This window comes from Oncorhynchus gorbuscha, unplaced genomic scaffold (assembly GCF_021184085.1).
Source record: "Oncorhynchus gorbuscha isolate QuinsamMale2020 ecotype Even-year unplaced genomic scaffold, OgorEven_v1.0 Un_scaffold_695, whole genome shotgun sequence".
Lineage (NCBI taxonomy): Eukaryota > Metazoa > Chordata > Actinopteri > Salmoniformes > Salmonidae > Oncorhynchus > Oncorhynchus gorbuscha.
In genome coordinates, this window is record NW_025745769.1 from 145,446 (window position 1) to 167,297 (window position 21,852).

General features: G+C 43.4%; 1 protein-coding gene across 4 annotated transcripts in view; it reads left to right on the forward strand.

Annotated features, from left to right (window-relative positions):
- Window positions 1–15,189: 15,189 nt before the first annotated feature.
- lrguk (leucine-rich repeats and guanylate kinase domain containing) overlaps window positions 15,190–21,852 on the forward strand; it is a 37,430-nt gene continuing 30,767 nt past the window's right edge. For 2 of the 4 annotated variants that reach the window (XM_046335280.1, XM_046335281.1), the window contains exons 1-8: window positions 15,190–15,521; window positions 15,765–15,869; window positions 16,091–16,172; window positions 16,411–16,511; window positions 16,844–16,925; window positions 17,022–17,146; window positions 20,910–21,053; window positions 21,725–21,805. In XM_046335280.1, the coding sequence (XP_046191236.1) occupies window positions 15,315–15,521; window positions 15,765–15,869; window positions 16,091–16,172; window positions 16,411–16,511; window positions 16,844–16,925; window positions 17,022–17,146; window positions 20,910–21,053; window positions 21,725–21,805 (927 nt within the window). In that variant the 5' untranslated portion in view covers window positions 15,190–15,314. Of the gene's footprint in view, window positions 15,592–15,764; window positions 15,870–16,090; window positions 16,173–16,410; window positions 16,512–16,843; window positions 16,926–17,021; window positions 17,147–20,909; window positions 21,054–21,724; window positions 21,806–21,852 lie in introns of all 4 variants that reach the window. The other 2 variants (XM_046335283.1, XM_046335282.1) reach the window with 2 other exon arrangements.

Below are 21,852 nucleotides of genomic sequence, written 5' to 3' on the forward strand. Positions count from 1 at the left end.
CCCTCCATCTCTCTCTGTCTCTCTCTATTTCTCTCTCTTCCCCCATTACTCCTCTCTTTCTCTCTCCCCTCCATCTCTCTCTCTGTCTCTCTCTATTTCTCTCTTCCCATTACTCCCTCTTTCTCTCTCCCTCCATCTCTCTCTCTGTCTCTCTATTTCTCTATTTCTCTCTGTCTCTCTCTATTTCTTATCTTCCCCCATTACTCCTCTCTTTCTCTCTCCCCTCCATTTCCATCTTCTCTCTCTGTCTTTCTCTCTCTTCCCCCATTACTCCTCTCTTTCTCTCTGTCTCTCTCTATTTCTCTCTCTTCCCCATTACTCCTCTTTTCTTTCCCCTCCATCTCTCTCTCTCTGTCTCTCTCTCTTCCCCCATTACTCCTCTCTTTCTCTCTCCCTCCATCTCTCCTCTGTCTCTCTCTATTCTCTTCCCTCCATCTCCTCTCTGTCTCTCTCTATTTCTCTCTCTTCCCCCATTACTCCTCTCTTTCTCTCTCCCCTCCATCTCTCTCTCTGTCTCTCTCTATTTCTCTCTCTTCCCCATTACTCCTCTCTTCTCTCTCTCCCTCCATCTCTCTGTCTCTCCATCTCTATTTCTCTATTTCTCTCTTCCCCCATTACTCCTCTCTTTCTCTCTCCCCTCCCATCTCTCCTCTCTCTATTCTCTTTCCCCCATTACTCCTCTCTCTTTCTCCCTCCATCTTCTATTTCTCTTCCCCCATTACTCCTCTCTTTCTCTCTCCCCATCCTCCATCTCTCTCTCTCTGTCTCTCTCTTTTTCTCTCTCTTCCCCCATTACTCCTTCTTTCTCTCCCCTCCATCTCTCTCTGTCTCTCTCTATTTCTCTCTCTTCCCCCATTACTCCTCTCTCTTTCTCTCTCCATCCATCTCTCTCTCTGTCTCTCTCTATTTCTCTCTTCCCCCATTACTCCTCTCTTTCTCTCTCCCCTCCATCTCTCTCTCTGTCTCTCTCTATTTCTCTCTTCCCCATTACTCCTCTCCTTCTCTTCTCTCTCTCTGTCTCTCTTTTTCTCTCTTCCCCCATTACTCCTCTCTTTCTCTCTCCCCTCCATCTCTCTCTCTTCTCTCCTCTCTCTCTGTCTCTCTCTCTATTTCTCTCTCCCCTCCATCTCTCTCTCTGTCTCTCTCTGTTCTCTATCTTCCCCATCCTCTCCTTTCTCTCCCGCCTCTCCCTCCTCTTTCTCTCTCTGCTGCTGTTTTCTTTCTGCCTGCCCAGGAGATAGATCTACTCCTGTTTTCTCCCTGGTTTTCTGGAAAGAGAGGATGGATGCTGCTGTTTTTGGTTTTCGAGATGGAGAGAGGATGAGATCAGGCAGATAGATATGGAGGGAGGATGGATTGAGATAAAGAGAGATATGGAGAGAAGATAAAGGGGACTCTGAGGAGAGGGGGATGGATTTTGGATCAAGGGAGAGATAGATGGATTGAGATAAAGAAAGAGAGAGAGAGAGTGAGGATGGATCAAAGATGTTGTGAAATAAATGGATGATGTGAACTTGGAGACCTCCTCTCCAGCTGTCTCCCAGATATACTGTCAGTCCACCAGACGCCCGCCGGGAATCTGCCCAAAAACTGCACTCTAACATTGCCTAACGTTGTAGACGCGTTGTTAAAATATTTTTCCCAGACATCTGCCCACATGCGCTAGCTAAAGACATTATCACCATGAATTAAAACATTTTAGCAGCATTTCTTTTTTAAGGTTACGTAGACGTTGTAGCCAGTTGTAGCCACTTACCAGGGGTTTCTTCATGCATGTCTACTGAAGTGGATCAATGATCATTATCACAGAACATTGGAATGACTTGGACGGAACGCTGACATAATGTTTCTGAGACGTTACATGGACCTTCTAGCTGGATGTTCTAGCCACCCAGGTGTTTGGTCCAGTCTAGTGGATCAATGTGCCTCAAAACATCAACATCTCTCTGTGTGTGTGTGTGTGTGTGTGTGTGTGTGTGTGTGTGTGTGTGTGTGTGTGTGTGTGTGTGTGTGTGTGTGTGTGTGTGTGTGTGTGTGTGTGTGTGTGTGTGTGTGTGTGTGTGTGTGTGTGTGTGTGTGTGTGATCACACTGCGGCTGTTTAGCCATTCAGCACACACAGGTTGACTTACAGGGAATTACCATTCTGTTGAAACAAGCACTTTTACGAGTGGGAGGGAGGGTGAGAGGGAGGGAGGGAGAGAGACAGGATTGGTTAGTATATTGTCTTACCTTTAGGAGACGGAGGGAGGGAGGGACAGGGTCGGTTAGTATATTGTCTTACCATTAGGAGAGGGAGGGAGAGAGACAGGATTGGTTAGTATATTGTCTTACCTTTAGGAGACGGAGGGAGGGACAGGGTTGGTTAGTATATTGTCTTACCATTAGGAGAGGGAGGGAGAGAGACAGGATTGGTTAGTATATTGTCTTACCTTTAGGAGACGGAGGGAGGGACAGGGTTGGTTAGTATATTGTCTTAGGGAGGGACAGGAGACAGTTGGTTAGTATATTGTCTTCTAGATAGACTATTAGGGAGGGAGTGTGTATTGTGTGAAGAACGTTTGTTTGTTTGAGGGGGTTATGTCTAGAAAACTCTGTGTGTGTAACATCCAATCATAAGAGTGACAGTTGGTTTACCCTCTCTGACATCCAATCACACCCCCAGTGAGATACCCTGTGACCCCTGTCTCTAGCCTGTCTTGTTATCCTCCTAGCATTACATGCTAACACAGCTTCCATGATAAGCAAGTGAATCATTAGCCTTCAGAGCTAGCCCATTATTGTCTGACAGACATGGAGGGTCCAGATGTCACGGGGTTGAGTGGAAACGCGGAGGTGTCTGGTGAACAGCTCAGCAGAGGGAGCCTGTGGTAAAAGTCAGTTTAAGCGTGTTGTCAAGGTGACAGGGCTGGGGCAGAGTCGACTCACCCCAGCTTTAATAACTACAGCTGACGGCTATGATAAACTGTTTGTGTTTAGTGCTTGTGTCTCAGTCTTTCTCTCCCTCCTTACCTGTCTGTCAATAGCAGGGGCGAAGTGGTGTTCGTTCCGTCTGGTTCCTCTATTTGTACAGTTGATGTGACTACTTATCTGTCCTTAGTTGCACTGCAGTAGCTGCTTTCTCTGGGCTAAGTTTAGAGTTAGTAACTTTCCCATCTTGAGCTAACGTGGTGTTAACCTGCGCTACCTGTTTACAAAGTAGAAAATGACTTGTCGTCTTTGAGCTAACTATCCACTCTCTTTGAACATGAGTCTTCCTGTCTATCTGTGTCTCTCTGTGTCTCTCTGTGTCTCTCTGTGTCTCTCTGTGTCTCTCTGTGTCTCTCTGTGTCTCTCTGTGTCTCTCTGTGTCTGTCTGTGTCTCTCTGTGTCTCTCTGTGTCTCTCTCTCTCTCTCTCTCTCTCTCTCATAATGACTACACTGGTTATTGCTGATGAAGCTGCTGTGTCTCTGCATAGAGCTTCTCTAGTCACAAGAGGACAGAGGGAGCGAGAGGAGTGGGAAAACTTGACGGAGCTCTCATTTGCGGCAGGGAGCCCTGGCATTCGTTACCGCGGCGACAAACGTGCGTTCCGCTTGATGGAGAGAATCATCCTGAGAGAATCTCCTCCCTCCCTCCATCCTCTCCTCCACCCTATCCCTCGCTAACTAATGTGTTGTTCTCTACACGCTGACAGAGGCAACCTTAAATTACTTTAATATTGTACACACTGGAAATGAGAGGAAATTAATTGTGCTGATTCTTGTTTTCTCTCCTCTCTCTCTCTCCCCCTCTTTCTCTTTCTCTGTATCTTTCTCTCTCACCAGCGACATACATAGATCTTGGCCCCGTCCTCTGCCACATGCACCATAAATTTGCTTAATACTCTTTGTATACGAGGGCTGCTCACAAAGGAGATGTGGGCTAATTAAAATGTAATGACACACACACACAGAGTTAGCGAGTGATTGAGCGCTCTTGCAGGTGGTGGGGTGGGTGGGAGGGCGGGTGGGTGGGAGGGAGTTTGGGAGGGAGGGCGGGTGGGTGGGAGGGAGGGAGGGGGAGGGAGGGAGGGAGGGAGGGAGGGTGGGTGGGTGGGAGGGTGGGTGGGTGGGTGGGAGGGAGGGAGGGAGGTTGGCAATTGGGGAAATGCGGACGACAGTGACGGTGGGTTCTGGAGTGTGTTTGACTGAGTGAAGCCGAATGCTGGTTTCCTTCATTATCTCCCCCTAATGGGTGAATAAAGGGCGGGGGGGGTGAAGGTGTAAGAGCACAGAGAATTTAATCTGATTAACAGCTGCTGTTGGGTAAATTACTTTCCAAGCACCTGGGTAATGACGTGGTTGGTTGGAGGAGTTTTTGGCATCTGGGGGGGGTTTTGGCATCACACACACCAACAGAACAATCTCTCACTCACACACACACACTCCACCCCCCTTACACACACACCCCACCCAGCACTTCCAACCTTCTCCCTGGTACAACAGCTGGGCAGGGTCCAGATAGCCAGGTGTCCAGTCAACATGACGACAGAGGGATGAGGCCCAGTAGAACAGGCCAAAGCGAGGACAGTATTGTGGGGCAACATGGAGATCCAGACATTGCCAATCAGTTTGTAGATAGATACCCCAAAATCCAAACCCAAAGGCTTGAAATGTCGTGCCGAGTGCCCTATAATAGACAGAAACACGGTATACCTGCAAACTGGGCTTCTGTTCCAGATTGACTGCATTGCAGTCGGCAACTGCTGACTGACTGATCTACAAATCACCTTGTATGCTAAATAACTCCTCATTATCACTTGTAGATCAGTCAGTTTGCTCAGTCACACAGTACATTACACTTTCATATTCAGGACACAGGGAGGCAACCAAAGATAGGGCCTTAGAGAACATTATACACTATAGCCGTATAAACTGGTTTACAAACGACCCAAACTGGAACAGCCTTACCCAGATGTGAGAACACAAATATACCAACATTTATACAAAGTAAAGTTGTCAATCACTCTTTTCCCCAGGTGTTTTATTCCTCCCCTGCTTTTCTACATCTCTTTGAGAACGGTGTGTGTGGGTTGTTAATTGTTCTCTTCAAAGCTTTCCCTTATAATAACAAACACATTTTTTTTCAATTCTCATAACAATGTGGACTATGTCCTCCTGTGTGCAGCTAATCGCATGCAGTATCTGGGGAATGGGAGTGGTGTTTTGGACGTGAATAACACACACACACACAGTAGACGCACACAGTAGACACACACACTAGACACACACACACAGTAGACACACACAGTAGACACACGTGCACATACACACAGTAGACACACACACACAGTAGACACACACACACACACAGTGAACACACACACACACAGTGGACACACACACACAGTGAACACACACACACAGTGGACACACACACACAGTGGACACACACACAGATATACAGTGGAGACATGTGGTGCATATTTGAGAAGTGATAAGAACACTGTGCTGCCCATCAGGGGTTTCTCTGTGTCTCTGCCTGTGGCGAGCAAAGGAACCACTATGACCCCTCATCAATATTGACGAGCTCATTGAGGGTGAGCATTGAAAAACGAGCAGGGCCTTGGAGGGAGAGGGAGGTAGGGAGAGAGGAGAAGAGAGTGAGTATGCAAATAGTTCACAAACCAAGGGCATTACTTGTCAGAGAAAGAGAGAAATATTAAATAAATGAATCCCCACACACAGCTGTGAAAGTCTGTTCTTACTGGACCAAATATCTCTCCATATTTGTTCTCTCTGTCTCTCTCTCTCTCTCTCTCTCTGTCTCTCTGTCTCTCTGTCTCTCTGTCTCTCTGTCTCTCTGTCTCTCTGTCTCTCTGTCTCTCTCTCTGTCTCTCTCTCTGTCTCTCTCTCTGTCTCTCTCTCTCTCTCTCTCTCTCTGTCTCTCTCTCTCTGTCTCTCTCTCTCTCTCTCTCTCTCTCTCTCTCTCTCTCTCTCTCTCTGTCTCTCTCTCTCTGTCTCTCTCTCTCTGTCTCTGTCTCTGTCTCTGTCTCTCTCTCTGTCTCTCTCTTCTCTCTCTTCTCTCTCTCTGCAGAAATAGCTTGACACAAAAAGCTGCAGAATTGTTCAGTAATTCCTACAAAGGAAAATAACCATTAGGTTTAGTAATGGGAGAGGCTTAGAAATAATACAACAAGATAATAGTTATTCCTATTCAGGTACACAAACACACACACGAGATTTGCACCTCTGTGCTTGTGACTTCCTTGAGATTTCTTCTCCTGGACACAATGGAAGACTTTCCCTCAGCTTAGCCTTCCTCTCCCTGCTGCTTTGATGGCCACCACGTTAAACCACTCTCTTTCTCTGGGCACAAAGAGCTGAGTTAAAGGAGGAGATGGGTGAAGAGATTGAGCTTCCCGATGCCCCCAGGTTGTGTGTGTGTGTGTGTGTGTGTGTGTGTGTGTGTGTGTGTGTGTGTGTGTGTGTGTGTGTGTGTGTGTGTGTGTGTGTGTGTGTGTGTGTGTGTGTGTGTGTGTGTGTGTGTGTGTGTGTGTGTGTGTGTGTGTGTGTCCTTTTGTGGGCACCTCTCATGCCCATCCAAAACACCATTGTGGGAGTGTAATCTAAGTGAATGGGATTTTTCTACTAGCCGGTGGCATATAGCGATGCTATCTGTCTGTCTTTGTGTCTGTGCTGCTGCTGCCCACACAGTCTCTGAGGTATTGGCCTGTTTAGCCCCAGAGCAGAGACATAGTCAGCCCTGCTCTATGCTACTCCCTAATGCATTCCTATATCTTCTATATTTACATATATGTTTCATCTGTCTGCTGTGTAGGACAGGCTACCGATGCTACTGTAAACTCTGTGTTTTCCCTATCATTATGGTTTAAACCACCATCAATATACATATGGATTAAACCACCATCAATATACATATGGATTAAACCACCATCAATATACATATGGATTAAACCACCATCAATATACATATGGATTAAACCCCCATCAATATACATATGGATTAAACCACCATCAATATACATATGGATTAAACCACCATCAATATACATATGGATTAACCCACCATCAATATACATATGGATTAAACCACCATCAATATACATATGGATTAAACCACCATCAATATACATATGGATTAAACCACCATCAATATACATATGGATTAAACCCCCATCAATATACATATGGATTAAACCACCATCAATATACATATGGATTAAACCACCATCAATATACATATGGATTAAACCCCCATCAATATACATATGTATTAAACCCCCATCAATATACATATGGATTAAACCCCCATCAATATACATATGGATTAAACCACCATCAATATACATATGGATTAAACCACCATCAATATACATATGGATTAAACCCCCATCAATATACATATGGATTAAACCCCCATCAATATACATATGGATTAAACCCCCATCAATATACATATGGATTAAACCACCATCAATATACATATGGATTAAACCACCATCAATATACATATGGATTAAACCCCCATCAATATACATATGGATTAAACCACCATCAATATACATATGGATTAAACCACCATCAATATACATATGGATTAAACCACCATCAATATACATATGGATTAAACCACCATCAATATACATATGGATTAAACCACCATCAATATACATATGGATTAAACCACCATCAATATACATATGGATTAAACCACCATCAATATACATATGGATTAAACCACCATCAATATACATATGGATTAAACCCCCACAATATACATATGGATTAAACCACCATATACATGGATTAAACCACCATCAATATACATATGGATTAAACCACCATCAATATACATATGGATTAAACCACCATCAATATACATATGGATTAAACCACCATCAATATACATATGGATTAAACCACCATCAATATACATATGGATTAAACCACCATCAATATACATATGGATTAACCCCCATCAATATACATATGGATTAAACCACCATCAATATACATATGGATTAAACCACCATCAATATACATATGGATTAAACCACCATCAATATACATATGGATTAAACCCCCATCAATATACATATGGATTAAACCCCCATCAATATACATATGGATTAAACCACCATCAATATACATATGGATTAAACCACCATCAATATACATATGGATTAAACCACCATCAATATACATATGGATTAAACCCCATCAATATACATATGGATTAAACCCCCATCAATATTAAACATATGGATTAAACCACCATCAATATACATATGGATTAAACCACCATCAATATACATATGGATTAAACCCCATCAATATACATATGGATTAAACCCCCATCAATATACATATGGATTAAACCCCCATCAATATACATATGGATTAAACCACCATCAATATACATATGGATTAAACCACCATCAATATACATATGGATTAAACCACCATCAATATACATATGGATTAAACCACCATCAATATACATATGGTTAAACCACCATCAATATACATATGGATTAAACCACCATCAATATACATATGGATTAAACCACCATCAATATACATATGGATTAAACCACCATCAATATACATATGGATTAAACCACCATCAATATACATAAACCATACATATACATGGATTAAACCACCATCAATATACATATGGATTAAACCACCATCAATATACATATGGATTAAACCACCATCAATATACATATGGATTAAACCACCATCAATATACATATGGATTAAACCACCATCAATATACATATGGATTAAACCACCATCAATATACATATGGATTAAACCACCATCAATATACATATGGATTAAACCCCATCAATATACATTAAACCCCCATGGATTAAACCCCATCAATATACATATGGATTAAACCCCATCAATATACATATAGATTAAACCCCCATCAATATACATATGGATTAAACCACCATCAATATACATATGGATTAAACCACCATCAATATACATATGGATTAAACCCCCATCAATATACATATAGATTAAACCCCCATCAATATACATATGGATTAAACCACCATCAATATACATATGGATTAAACCAGCATCAATATACATATGGATTAAACCACCATCAATATACATATGGATTAAACCACCATCAATATACATATGGATTAAACCACCATCAATATACAGTTGAAGTCAGAAGTGTACATACACCTTAGCCAAATACATTTACACTCACCTTTTCACAATTCCTGATATTTAATCCTAGTAACAATTCCCTGTTTTAGGTCTGTTAGGATCACCTCTTTTTTTTTAGAATGTGAAATATCAATAATAGTAGAGAGAATGATTTATTTCAGATTTTATTTCTTTCAAAACATTCCCAGTGGGTCAGAAGTTTACATACACTCAATTCGTATTTGGTAGCATTGTCTTTAAATTGTTTAACTTGGGTCAAACTGTTTCAGGAAGACTTCCACAAGCTTCCCACAATAAGTTGGGTGAATTTTGGCCCATTCCTCCTAACAGAGCTGGTGTAACTGAGTCAGGTTTGTAAGGCCTCCTTGCTCGCACGCACTTTTTCAGTACTGCCCACACATTTTCTATGGGATTAAGGTCAGGGATTTTTGATGGCCAATCCAATACCTTGACTTTGTTGTCCTTAAGCCATTTTGCCACAACTTTGGAAGTATTTTTAAGGTCATTGTCCATTTGGAAGACTCCTTTACGACCAAGCTTTAACTTCCTAACTGATGTCTTGAGATGTTGCTTCAATATATCCACATAACATTCCATCCTCATGACGCCATCTATTTTGTGAAGTGCACCAGTCCCTCCCTCCAGACACCCACAACATGATGTCACCGCCGTGTTTCACAGTTGGGATGGTGTCTTCAGCTTGCAAGCATCCCCCTTTTTCCTCCTAACATAACGATGGTCATTATGGCCAAACAGTTTATTTTTGTTTCATCAGACCAGAGGACATTTCTCCAAAAGTATGATTTTTGTCCCCATGTGCAGTTGCAAACCGTAGTCTGGCTTTATTATGGCGGTTTTGGAGCAGTGGCTTCTTCCTTGCTGAGCTGCCTTTCAGGTTATGTCGATATAGGACTCGTTTTACTGTGGATATAGATACTTTTGTACCTGTTTTCTCCAGCATCTTCACAAGGTCCTTTGCTGTTGTTCTGGGATTGAGTTGCACTTTTCGCACCAAAGTACGTTCATCTCAAGGAGACCAAACGTGTCTCCTTCCTGAGCGGTATGATTGGCTCGTGGTCCCATGATGGCTGCGTGGTCCTATGGTGTTTATACTTGGGTGCTATTGTTTGTACAGATGAACGTGGTACCTTCAGGCTTTTGGAAATTGTTCGCAAGGATGAACCAGAATTGCTGATTTAATTTGATCTTCCCATGATGTCAAGCAAAGAGGAACTGAGTTTGAAGGTAGGCCTTGTACCAGATTAACAACATCATAGTGTTATGTGAGGCAGTATGGTACAGTAGTACTAGATCAACAACATCATAGTGTTATGTGAGGCAGTATGGTACAGTAGTACTAGATCAACATCATAGTGTTATGTGAGGCAGTATGGTACAGTAGTACTAGATCAACATCATAGTGTTATGTGAGGCAGTATGGTACAGTAGTACTAGATCAACAACATCATAGTGTTATGTGAGGCAGTATGGTACAGTAGTACTAGATCAACAACATCATAGTGTTATGTGAGGCAGTATGGTACAGTAGTACTAGATCAACATCATAGTGTTATGTGAGGCAGTATGGTACAGTAGTACTAGATCAACATCATAGTGTTATGTGAGGCAGTATGGTACAGTAGTACTAGATCAACATCATAGTGTTATGTGAGGCAGTATGGTACAGTAGTACTAGATCAACATCATAGTGTTATGTGAGGCAGTATGGTACAGTAGTACTAGATCAACATCATAGTGTTATGTGAGGCAGTATGGTACAGTAGTACTAGATCAACATCATAGTGTTATGTGAGGCAGTATGGTACAGTAGTACTAGATCAACATCATAGTGTTATGTGAGGCAGTATGGTACAGTAGTACTAGATCAACAACATCATAGTGTTATGTGAGGCAGTATGGTACAGTAGTACTAGATCAACATCATAGTGTTATGTGAGGCAGTATGGTACAGTAGTACTAGATCAACATCATAGTGTTATGTGAGGCAGTATGGTACAGTAGTACTAGATCAACAACATCATAGTGTTATGTGTTATGTGAGGCAGTATGGTACAGTAGTACTAGATCAACATCATAGTGTTATGTGAGGCAGTATGGTACAGTAGTACTAGATCAACATCATAGTGTTATGTGAGGCAGTATGGTACAGTAGTACTAGATCAACATCATAGTGTTATGTGAGGCAGTATGGTACAGTAGTACTAGATCAACATCATAGTGTTATGTGAGGCAGTATGGTACAGTAGTACTAGATCAACATCATAGTGTTATGTGAGGCAGTATGGTACAGTAGTACTAGATCAACAACATCATAGTGTTATGTGAGGCAGTATGGTACAGTAGTACTAGATCAACAACATCATAGTGTTATGTGAGGCAGTATGGTACAGTAGTACTAGATCAACATCATAGTGTTATGTGAGGCAGTATGGTAGTACAGTAGTGTTATGTGAGGCAGTATGATCACTAGATCAACATCATAGTGTTATGTGAGGCAGTATGGTACAGTAGTACTAGATCAACATCATCATCATAGTGTTATGTGAGGCAGTATGGTACAGTAGTACTAGATCAACATCATAGTGTTATGTGAGGCAGTATGGTACAGTAGTACTAGATCAACATCATAGTGTTATGTGAGGCAGTATGGTTACAGTAGTACTAGATCAACATCATAGTGTTATGTGAGGCAGTATGGTACAGTAGTACTAGATCAACATCATAGTGTTATGTGAGGCAGTATGGTGTAGTACTAGATCAACATCATAGTGTTATGTGAGGCAGTATGGTACAGTAGTACTAGATCAACATCATAGTGTTATGTGAGGCAGTATGGTACAGTAGTACTAGATCAACATCATAGTGTTATGTGAGGCAGTATGGTACAGTAGTACTAGATCAACATCATAGTGTTATGTGAGGCAGTATGGTACAGTAGTACTAGATCAACATCATAGTGTTATGTGAGGCAGTATGGTACAGTAGTACTAGATCAACATCATAGTGTTATGTGAGGCAGTATGGTACAGTAGTACCAGATCAAAAACATCATAGTGTTGATTCGTTCCTTTTTCTCTACTCATCTCTACTACTGGTTACTGACCTCTGACCTCTCCTGTCCCCCATGTCCTTCCTTCCTTCCTTCCTCCCTCTAATCCCCTAACCACCATCTCCTCTCCCCCTTCCCTCTCCACCCCTCCCCTTTGCTCTGACCTCTCTGACCTCTGTCTTTTAGAGGGATTGGGATAACACAGAACATTCTCATGGGCATTGAACAATGAAGTCATCTCCTCCCTGTTTAGGCAGTACTATGAGATGCTGTACAACGCTGCAGATGAGCTGCTCAACCTGGTGGTGGACCAGGGCGTTCGCTACACCGAGCTGGAGTACATCCACGCCCTCAGCCTGCTGCAGAGGAGCCAGACGGGCGTGGGAGACCTGAGCACGCAGAATGTCCGGCTGCAGCGCCTCAAGGAGATCATCTGCGAGCAGGCAGCCTTCAAGCAGGCCACCAAGGACAAGAAGATCACTACTGTTTGAGAGGGGGGACATTGGGAGGCTGTTGTTGGCAATGGTCTGTTTGTATTACTGTCCAGTGTTTCTCAACCTCCTGTCTGGATAAAGGGTTTAGATTAAAGCTAGTATTTGAGAGCTGACCTAGCAGTGTCAGCTAACCGTCTGAGGGACTGGTCAGCACCTCCACAGGGACTGGTGTTGAACTGGGTTTGTAAAAGTCCTAACTGAGTCTTCATTAGATCCCATGGCAGACCGTAAATAACCATGTAATATGTTTTGGGGGTTGAGATAATGCTGGTAGGCTGTACATTAATTAGTTACTGATTTAAGGGTTGAACTTAGTTACCAATATGTATCTGTTGTTGTCACTCATCTGTTTATTCACTGGCAAGAATGTAGCCAGTTCCTCAAGAAATCACACACACACGCACACACTCTCCAACTTAAAAAATGACTCCCTTCAATCATCCCATATGTGGTCGGCCCTAGTCTCACCTGTGGAGAATGGGGGAATTTTCTGAGAGTCTGGCTTTGGGGCCTTTCTCATCTCATTGTCTCATTACATCTAACTGCTGCTCTCAATTACAGCTCTACCTCCAGCTCTCCCTCGTGGGCCCGCTGACTGTGTCTGCAATACCAGATGCCAGATTAGACTGTCTAGATTATCACTTCTCTCCCCCTGCTTGTGGCCATTTTGTGGCCATTCTTCTTCCCCAAGGACAAAGAAAGGAATTGGTTCCCCACCTCAGCTGTGGTTCACTCTATTTTTCTCTCACTTTTAGAATAATGTAGATTGGATATAATGTAGCTATAGCCGATTCTGATTATGGTATTTGCCACTGTCCTGAAATGCATTGACTGTGCTGCAGAGTTGAGGTGTACATGTGTGCTAGGGGATGAGGGCCAATATATCCAGTACAATTTAAGTGTGTATTTTGTCCCAACACTCAAGGTCTTGAACTTAATAGGGATGTAATTGCAAATCACTATTCCCCTTTCTACCACTACAACTGTTAACTTCTGCTAGAACTATTCTAAAGTGAATACACTTGCAAGGAGTCACAAATCATTCCTTCCCCTGCATCCCCTCAGTATATTTAGTTAATTAACTCAGAGGAAAAGTACTTAACAAGAGCGGGGGAGGGAGGAAAGAGAACAGGGGAGAGTTGAGGCAGTGCTGCTCACCCAGAACCCAGCGGAACCATCCATCATAATGACATGTAGGCTGGGATCAATATGAGCCTTGTGGTTGCCGGAGGGATTGCTTCGTGCCATAGGAACAGCATTTGTTTTACTCAGCACACTCAAGACGTACACGTACACACACACACACACACACAATAAACACGTACTATATTACACACACACTATGGAGGTCTCTGGCTTGCAGTACTCTGCACAACTGATGAGTTTTTTTCCTGCTGATTTGGGAACAAGGGAACACTCCATCTGTATTGAAATGATCCGGTATATCGGACCCCTTTACCCACATTTTAAATAATGGGGCAACTCATTGTAAAGATCTACAAATATATTTCACTTGTTTTTTTAACGCTTTGCTTTATTTGTTTGTTTACTAAGACGTGTCGTTTTGCACATCTACAGTGTGTAATATGAGAGTGGTTTCATGTCTGATCAGTTTTTTCACAAACATCTGATAAGAATGGAGGTTAATGAGTCCCAGTGTGATTTAAGGATGTATTTGATCCTTTCTCCATTGTCTGTTAAACATCCCTTTCAGACCAACGCTTTGTCTATCAATCCTTCACTCAATTAAAGAAAGAGGACCTGCCATTGTGTACACTGATCTTGCTGAAATAAAACCTCAAAATTCCCCTGTGTATATGAGCAGTTTGTGTGTTTTTGTACAATGAAAAGAGCCCGTTTCCTAACTTGTGTGGTCAAGGGACTAGTTTCTTCCATTGACACAGAGGAATTGACGAATGCCATACAGAACGAAACACTACCCAAACAACATGGTCTGTCTATGCGCTGTTGCACTGTATAATTCAGTCTTTTCACATTGACACAAATTGACTTTGTCCGATGATGTCATTTTACATAGACTGATCCAAAATCTACACTGTCAGGAATTGAGCTCAGCTGCCAGATCTGATGGGATGTCAGAAGAAGGCTTTTCTATAGAATGATCAAGACTTGTTGAAAGATGTCTGTCTGAAGCACAAAGCACACTACTTGAAATCTAGTATGTCAAGCTTTTTTCTGCATTTTGGTGAGCATGATTGAGGTTTCAACATGGTGATTAGTGTAAAGTTAGTAGAAGATTTAATGGCTAATATTTGTCTCGGCACACTAAAATGAAAATGCATGAATATATTACTTTTTCCAGACGGTGGAACCTGGGAACCAGGGTTTGAAAGATTTTATGAACTGTTGGGAAGTAAATGAATCAAAAACGACATCTCCCACAGTTCAATTCACCTACTGACGCTTCGTCTTCGTTACTAAGCAACAGAGAACGCTATCTGCTCCAGCTGAGCCAACTTTCAAAATAGCTGCCTACCTAGGCTAATTAGTAAGTAAAAATATCCCCAAAGTATTCTCATGCCAAACAATTTAATCCAAAATGTCTTCTACTTCGACCATTTCCAATTTGCAAGATATCGGGAAGCAAACATCGCCCCAGTATTCCTCTGGGTCACCCATTTGCTACCCTCATGAGTCAGTGACACAGGAGACCACTGATGCGCAACCATTTCCTGCTGCGGTTCATCAGCCGTGTGCAGACACGTTTTCAACCTCCGAGGAAGAGAAGGAGGAGAAGACAATGGAGGTAAGGGAGGAAGCTTGGGGTAACAGCTAAATGCATAAAGATGCTAACTGCTTTAGTCAGATGGGGCTTGGTGAGTAACACGCTGTTTCTGTTAATTACTTTCAGGATGCAAGCAACTTCTCTCTTTCTACTCGGGAGTTTCATGATAACAGAAGTTTGGTGCATAAAAACAATGCATTGGCAGTGCATGACGTGTTCTATTGTGTACTGCAACATGTTTTGATGTAGCTATGTCTCATACAGAAACACGATGGTGTGTTGACTGAAGAGGAAGTTTCCAGCTGTTTATCCAACCTGGGACACTCTGCCACAGGACTAGAGCATGTCTACCAGTTCCTCTCTGCACCCGTAAGAACACACACAACACACACACACACACACACTTCAGGTTGATAGTGTAACCCCATCAATCGCTGATAATATGCTTTACATGAGTAACTGTTTACCATCAGACTTTTCACGGAAGAGTATCTAACAAATCTGTTTACTTTCCATTTCTGTTGCATTTCTTAACTTGTTTTGTTTTCTATGTCAAGTGGAATTCAATTTCGGAATATGTCTCCATCCAGGGTCGAAATCTGAATAATGTCTCCATCCTTTGCAATTACGTCCACCTTCAAAAGCTAGAACTTCCTTACAACAAAATAAAAGGTGTGTGTGTGTCTCATATTAACAAATGCGCTGTACGCCTTGTTATGATTCTAATTACTGATATAGAAAATGTAGCTTGATTAGCCTAATGAATTAAACAATGGTTCACTTCTCATCGGTGCCCTTGTAACTTCTAGGCTTCTGGTTTGAATAATAACAGTTGTGTGTCAGGGGTTGCCATGTCTCCCCCTCTGCTCGCCCGACTCTCCTGACTCACCTAATGTATGTTGACTGGTAGATGTATCCTGTGTCAGCCACATGCCGTATCTCATCATCCTGGATGCCTCCCACAACCAACTCACCGACTTCTTTGGATTCCAGCCACCCAGGAACCTCAAGGTGGGACCTTCAACAGACAGGATAAGACAACGCTTGATTTGTGGCTTGGGGTTTCTTGCAGCCTGTAGTCCCAGAAGATGGGTTCCAATCATCATAGACCATTTATACTGCAGTGTCCTTCCATATGCTTACTAAGTATTACCTACCCTGGAATGACAAGGAACTTACCAGGGTTGACTTCTTCGTATTGTTTATCAGTGAGTTAAACAGTACTAGTAGAATGTGTCATACTATACATGCATTTGGTTGTTTATTTTCATATGTCTTCATTGTAAAAAGCATTTAAAGATTGGTCAACTTGATTCATTATTCACGTGTGTTGTATTCCACAGGAGGTTAACTTTTCCCATAACCAGATGTCAGTGATGACACATTTGTCAGCCTACTCGTCTTTGAGTAAACTGAATCTGGACTGTATCCTTATTTACACAGACACACATACATGTCGAGTTCTTATCTAGACTACTTCCTCATTGTATACCATTCTTAACGTGTGCCCGTTCTGGATAGACAACTGTTTCACTGAGATCGGTGGTCTGCTGCATTGTGCCAGCCTCACACACCTCAGCCTGGCACACAACAAGATCTCCTGTATCAGTGGCCTGGACAACCTGCCAATCAAAGACCTCTGTCTGGTTGGTCCTAACTCATCCACCCGCATCTTGAATTATTCCATTTACATTTACATTTAAGTCATTTAGCAGACGCTCTTATCCAGAGCGACTTACAAATCACTTTTCATGTGTGTTTATATATGGAGATGTTACATGAATAATTACATTGCGTGTGTGTTTGTTGAATAATTTGATTCTTAAAGATAATATTTTAGCATGCGTTATGCTCATATATGAATATGCCCATCCGGTTGTATAGACGCAGCTCTCTAAGCTCATCAGTACTGTGGTTAGTGGTTGGTCTTGTGGTTGATTTAATATGGTCTACCGACTAGGACACAAGTCTTTTCCTGTGAATCAGTTGTTCTCTGTTTTCACCTTGATGTCCCTTCCTGGTGTCTACAATCTTCCATTACGTCATGGCTTTTCTAAAAGGTTATTCCTCCCAGTATGGTGCCAGTTATGCTACACACAATATTTGAGCACTAATTTCTCTTCAAACATGATGACAGCAGGTGGTGTATTTTTAACTCTCCCCTACCCCCTCTCTCCTGTCTCATATTTAAAGCTCCAGTGTGAGAGCCACCATATGGCTGTGCCAGCGGGCCTCCATACCCTTCCCTCTCCCTCTGATGGATGCTGGTGTCCTTTATCAAAGTGATTCCTCATCGTCAGCACGATGTAGCCGTGTCCCCTGTCCGCTTCCACCCTCCCCTCTGGGACCAGCTGCCGGCGGTGTGAGCAAGCCTGGACCCTGTCCCCCCCCCCTCTCCTCTCTTATTCCCTCACCCCTCCATAGCATCCCTGTCAACCAGGGAACCAGCCGCTGTCTCCATCCCCCCCCTCTCCTCTCTTATTCCCTCACCCCTCCATAGCATCCCTGTCAACCAGGGAACCAGCCGCTGTCTCCACCCCCCCCCCTCCTCTCCTCTCTTATTCCCTCACCCCTCCATAGCATCCCTGTCAACCAGGGAACCAGCCGCTGTCTCCACCCCCCTCCTCTCTTATTTCCTCACCCCTCCATAGCATCCCTGTCAACCAGGGAACCAGCCTCTGTCTCCATCTCCCCTCCCCCTTCCCTCTCGGCCCTCTCCTGCCCAGCCCCGCTCCCTAACAGCGTGCTACCTGTCAGCCAGCCTCCTCTCTCAGCCCATCACACCCTGGCCTCGAGAGCTTCCAGGGCTCCGCGCGGTCACCGTCCCCCGCTGTCGGCAGCCCTCTGCCAGGAAGGCTAGTGGAGGAGGGCAGGGCATGGTGGCCGTGGGGGCTGGATCCTGAATGACAGCCCACGCAGGGGGAAGGTGGGGTGGGCATGGGTTGTTACAGAGCAGGAGGGATTGTGGGTTCTAGAGGAGAGGAGGGCTGGTCTGTAGTGCTTTTGGCATGTCCACATCAGTGTCTGGCCAGCTGTTCACCTGTCACTCCTCACCTGTCAACCCAGACCGTTGGAGCTGGCCTGTCAATCATACACACATCTCAGGGAGAAGTTTTATACTCCTTACAGATGGGGAAGGGAACACTCAATGTTAACTTTGTTAGTGAGGGTGGGGTGAGTATGTGTCTGTGTGTGCGTGTGACATGGGCGTGTGTGTGTTGTCGTGTGAAGACTTATTTATCAAATAACCCTCTGTAATTATTATTACGCGATTAAACAGATTAATCATGTAACTGTAATTACAGTGCCTTGCGAAAGTATTCGGCCCCCTTGAACTTTGCGACCTTTTGCCACATTTCAGGCTTCAAACAAAAGATATAAAACTGTATTTTTTTGTGAAGAATCAACAACAAGTGGGACACAATCATGAAGTGGAACGACATTTATTGGATGTTTCAAACTTTTTTAACAAATCAAAAACTGAAAAATTGGGCGTGCAAAATTATTCAGCCCCTTTACTTTCAGTGCAGCAAACTCTCTCCAGAAGTTCAGTGAGGATCTCTGAATGATCCAATGTTGACCTAAATGACTAAATGACTCTTGTTGATTCTTTATGTTTGAAGCCTGAAATGTGGCAAAAAGTCGCAAAGTTCAAGGGGGCCGAATACTTTCGCAAGGCACTGTAACTAGGAAGTCGGGGCACCAAGGAAAATATTCAGATTACAAACTTATAATTTTCCTAATATAACTTTCTGATATTTTAATATCAATTAGTCTTCTTATTAATTCAATATTATTTACCTCACGTTAGTCTCATTCCAAACGTTGTAAAGTGTTGGTTATCTGCACAAACCCAGTCTTCACTATGAGTCATCCATACATCAATTGTCTTAAAATCATTTATTTACTAACTAAGTAATTCACAGAAATACAAAGTTGAATATTATAACAATTGAAATGCTAATCCTTTGCACATGAACGCTCACTCATTCGGGAACAATTGCAATCAATATATATATTTACACTCAGTGTGTCATCGGGATCTCTGTTGAAAAGTTAGTTTCTGTTGGAGAGTCTGTCCTCCCTCTCTGTCGTGGTTAGAATGGATAGTTCAAAGTGACATTCATTCATGTCGTTATAGATGGATGTTTCGGCGGTTGTCGGTCTTCGCGTTCAATGATACCGAATTCCTAGCTGCAGACTAGTAATTAATATCAAAGACTTGTTGTTATTCTGTCGGTATCGATAGTCTTAAGAGTTTAACCACGTGGTATGGATAAAAGATTCAGCCATCTACTCAAACCTTAGCTTATACTCAGGTCTCTACTCAAACCTTGGCCCTCTCGTGGTAAGCTGGTTTGCAACCTTTAGCCATCTCGTAATTGAGGTAAGCTCGGTCTGGTGATCGAAAACCCAGGTGGTGGTTTTATTTGGGACACAGAAAAAGTCTGTTTCATGACGCCAGGTCCTGTCTGTGCCTCTGGGAGTGTGCCAATGACTTGGTGAAACTTTTTTTAGGAATTGGAGTTTCCTTCATTAAACAGTCCAAAACGGACCAGTCGTAGCTGGATTCTTCACCGATCTTTTATACCTTCTCCAGAACATAAATGTCGTTTGGTTCTCCAGTTCTGTGAGAAAGAAGAAATTCATTTGTTCTCTCTATGAAAACTCACTCTCTCTATACTGTCTGGCCATGAGGCAGGATCTTCCCTCAGAATTTACGACCGGCCTCCCGGGTGGCGCAGTGGTTAAGGGCGCTGTACTGCATTGCCAGCTCTGTCGTAACCGGCCGCGACCGGGAGGTCCGTGGGGCGACGCACAATTGGCCTAGCGTCATCCAGGTTAGGGAGGGTTTGGCCGGTAGGGATATCCTTGTCTCATCAAGCACCAGCGGCTCCTGTGGCGGGCCGGGCGCAGTGCACGCTAACAAAGGTTGCCAGGTGCGCTGTGTTTCCTCCGGCACATTGGTGCGGCTGGCTTCGGGGTTGGATGCGCGCTGTGTTCAGAAGCAGTGCGGCTTGGTTGGGTTGTGTATCGGAGGACGCATGACTTTCAACCATCGTCTCTCCCGAGCCCGTACGGAAGTTGTAGCGATGAGACAAGATAGTAGCTACTAACAATTGGATACCACGAAATTGGGGAGAAAAAGGTGTAAAAATTCAACAAAAAAATAATTTACGACCTCTCTGACCACAGCAGCCTGGTTGTAGGAGAGAGAGAGAGATGGTACAGAGCTAGGGAGGTGGTACTCCCTGTGTCCAAAGAGGGCAAAAGAGGGCAACGTCATTAGTGTGTAGGAGGAGGGAGAGTTGTGTGTGAGCTTGTATGAGTTCATTAATATGTGTGTGTATTGTCCACACGGTATTCATATTCCCAGTGTTTGTCATGTATCACGTCCTCTCTATCCAGAGGGGGAATCAGATTGAGAAGATAGAGAATTTGGAGACTCTGAGAACCCTGCAGGTCCTGGATCTGTCTCTGAACCGCATCAGCAGTCTGTCAGGCCTGCAGAATCTCCATCTGCTGGGCTCCATCAACCTGGAGAGTAACCTGGTGAGACACAGTCCATTCCTTAATGTCCTGCTCTCCTGTCAACCTTGGTTACCCTCCCTAATTCCTTAATGTCATGCTCTTCCAAACTGTCAAACTGGAGAGAAACCTGGTGAGACACAGTCCATTCCTTAATGTCCTGCTCTCTTCTCAAACTGGAGAGTAACCTGGTGAGACCTCCATTCCTTAATGTCCTGCTCTCCTGTGAGACACAGTCCATTCCTTAATGTCCTGCTCTCCTGTCAAACTGAGAGGAACCTGGTGAGACACAGTCCATTCCTTAATGTCCTACTCTCTTCTCAAACTGGAGAGAAACCTGGTGAGACACAGTCCATTCCTTAATGTCCTGCTCTCTTCTCAAACTGGAGAGGAACCAGGTGAGACACAGTCCATTCCTTAATGTCCTGCTCTCTTCTCAAACTGGAGAGGAACCTGGTGAGACACAGTCCATTCCTTAATGTCCTGCTCTGGTCTCTGCCACTGTCTGCATGGTACCAATGGCCAGTATCACTAAACCACCTAGCGACTGTATACCAGGAGCTGAGTGATAAAGCTATTCCACTGAATCAACTGATAGATTGGCTGTGGTATTACATTTAGTTTTAATAGTTTTTAAAGGATTTATTCTTGATCCAAGCATCTGATCTTTTTTCTGTATGATATATTGTTCTCAGATCAGTGAAATCAAGGAGGCTACACACATCCATGACCTGTGCCTGCTCCGGGAGCTGAATCTGCAGAGAAACCTAGTCCAGGTAGCTGCACTGCACCTACACCCAGAACACATCACTAAACTAACAAG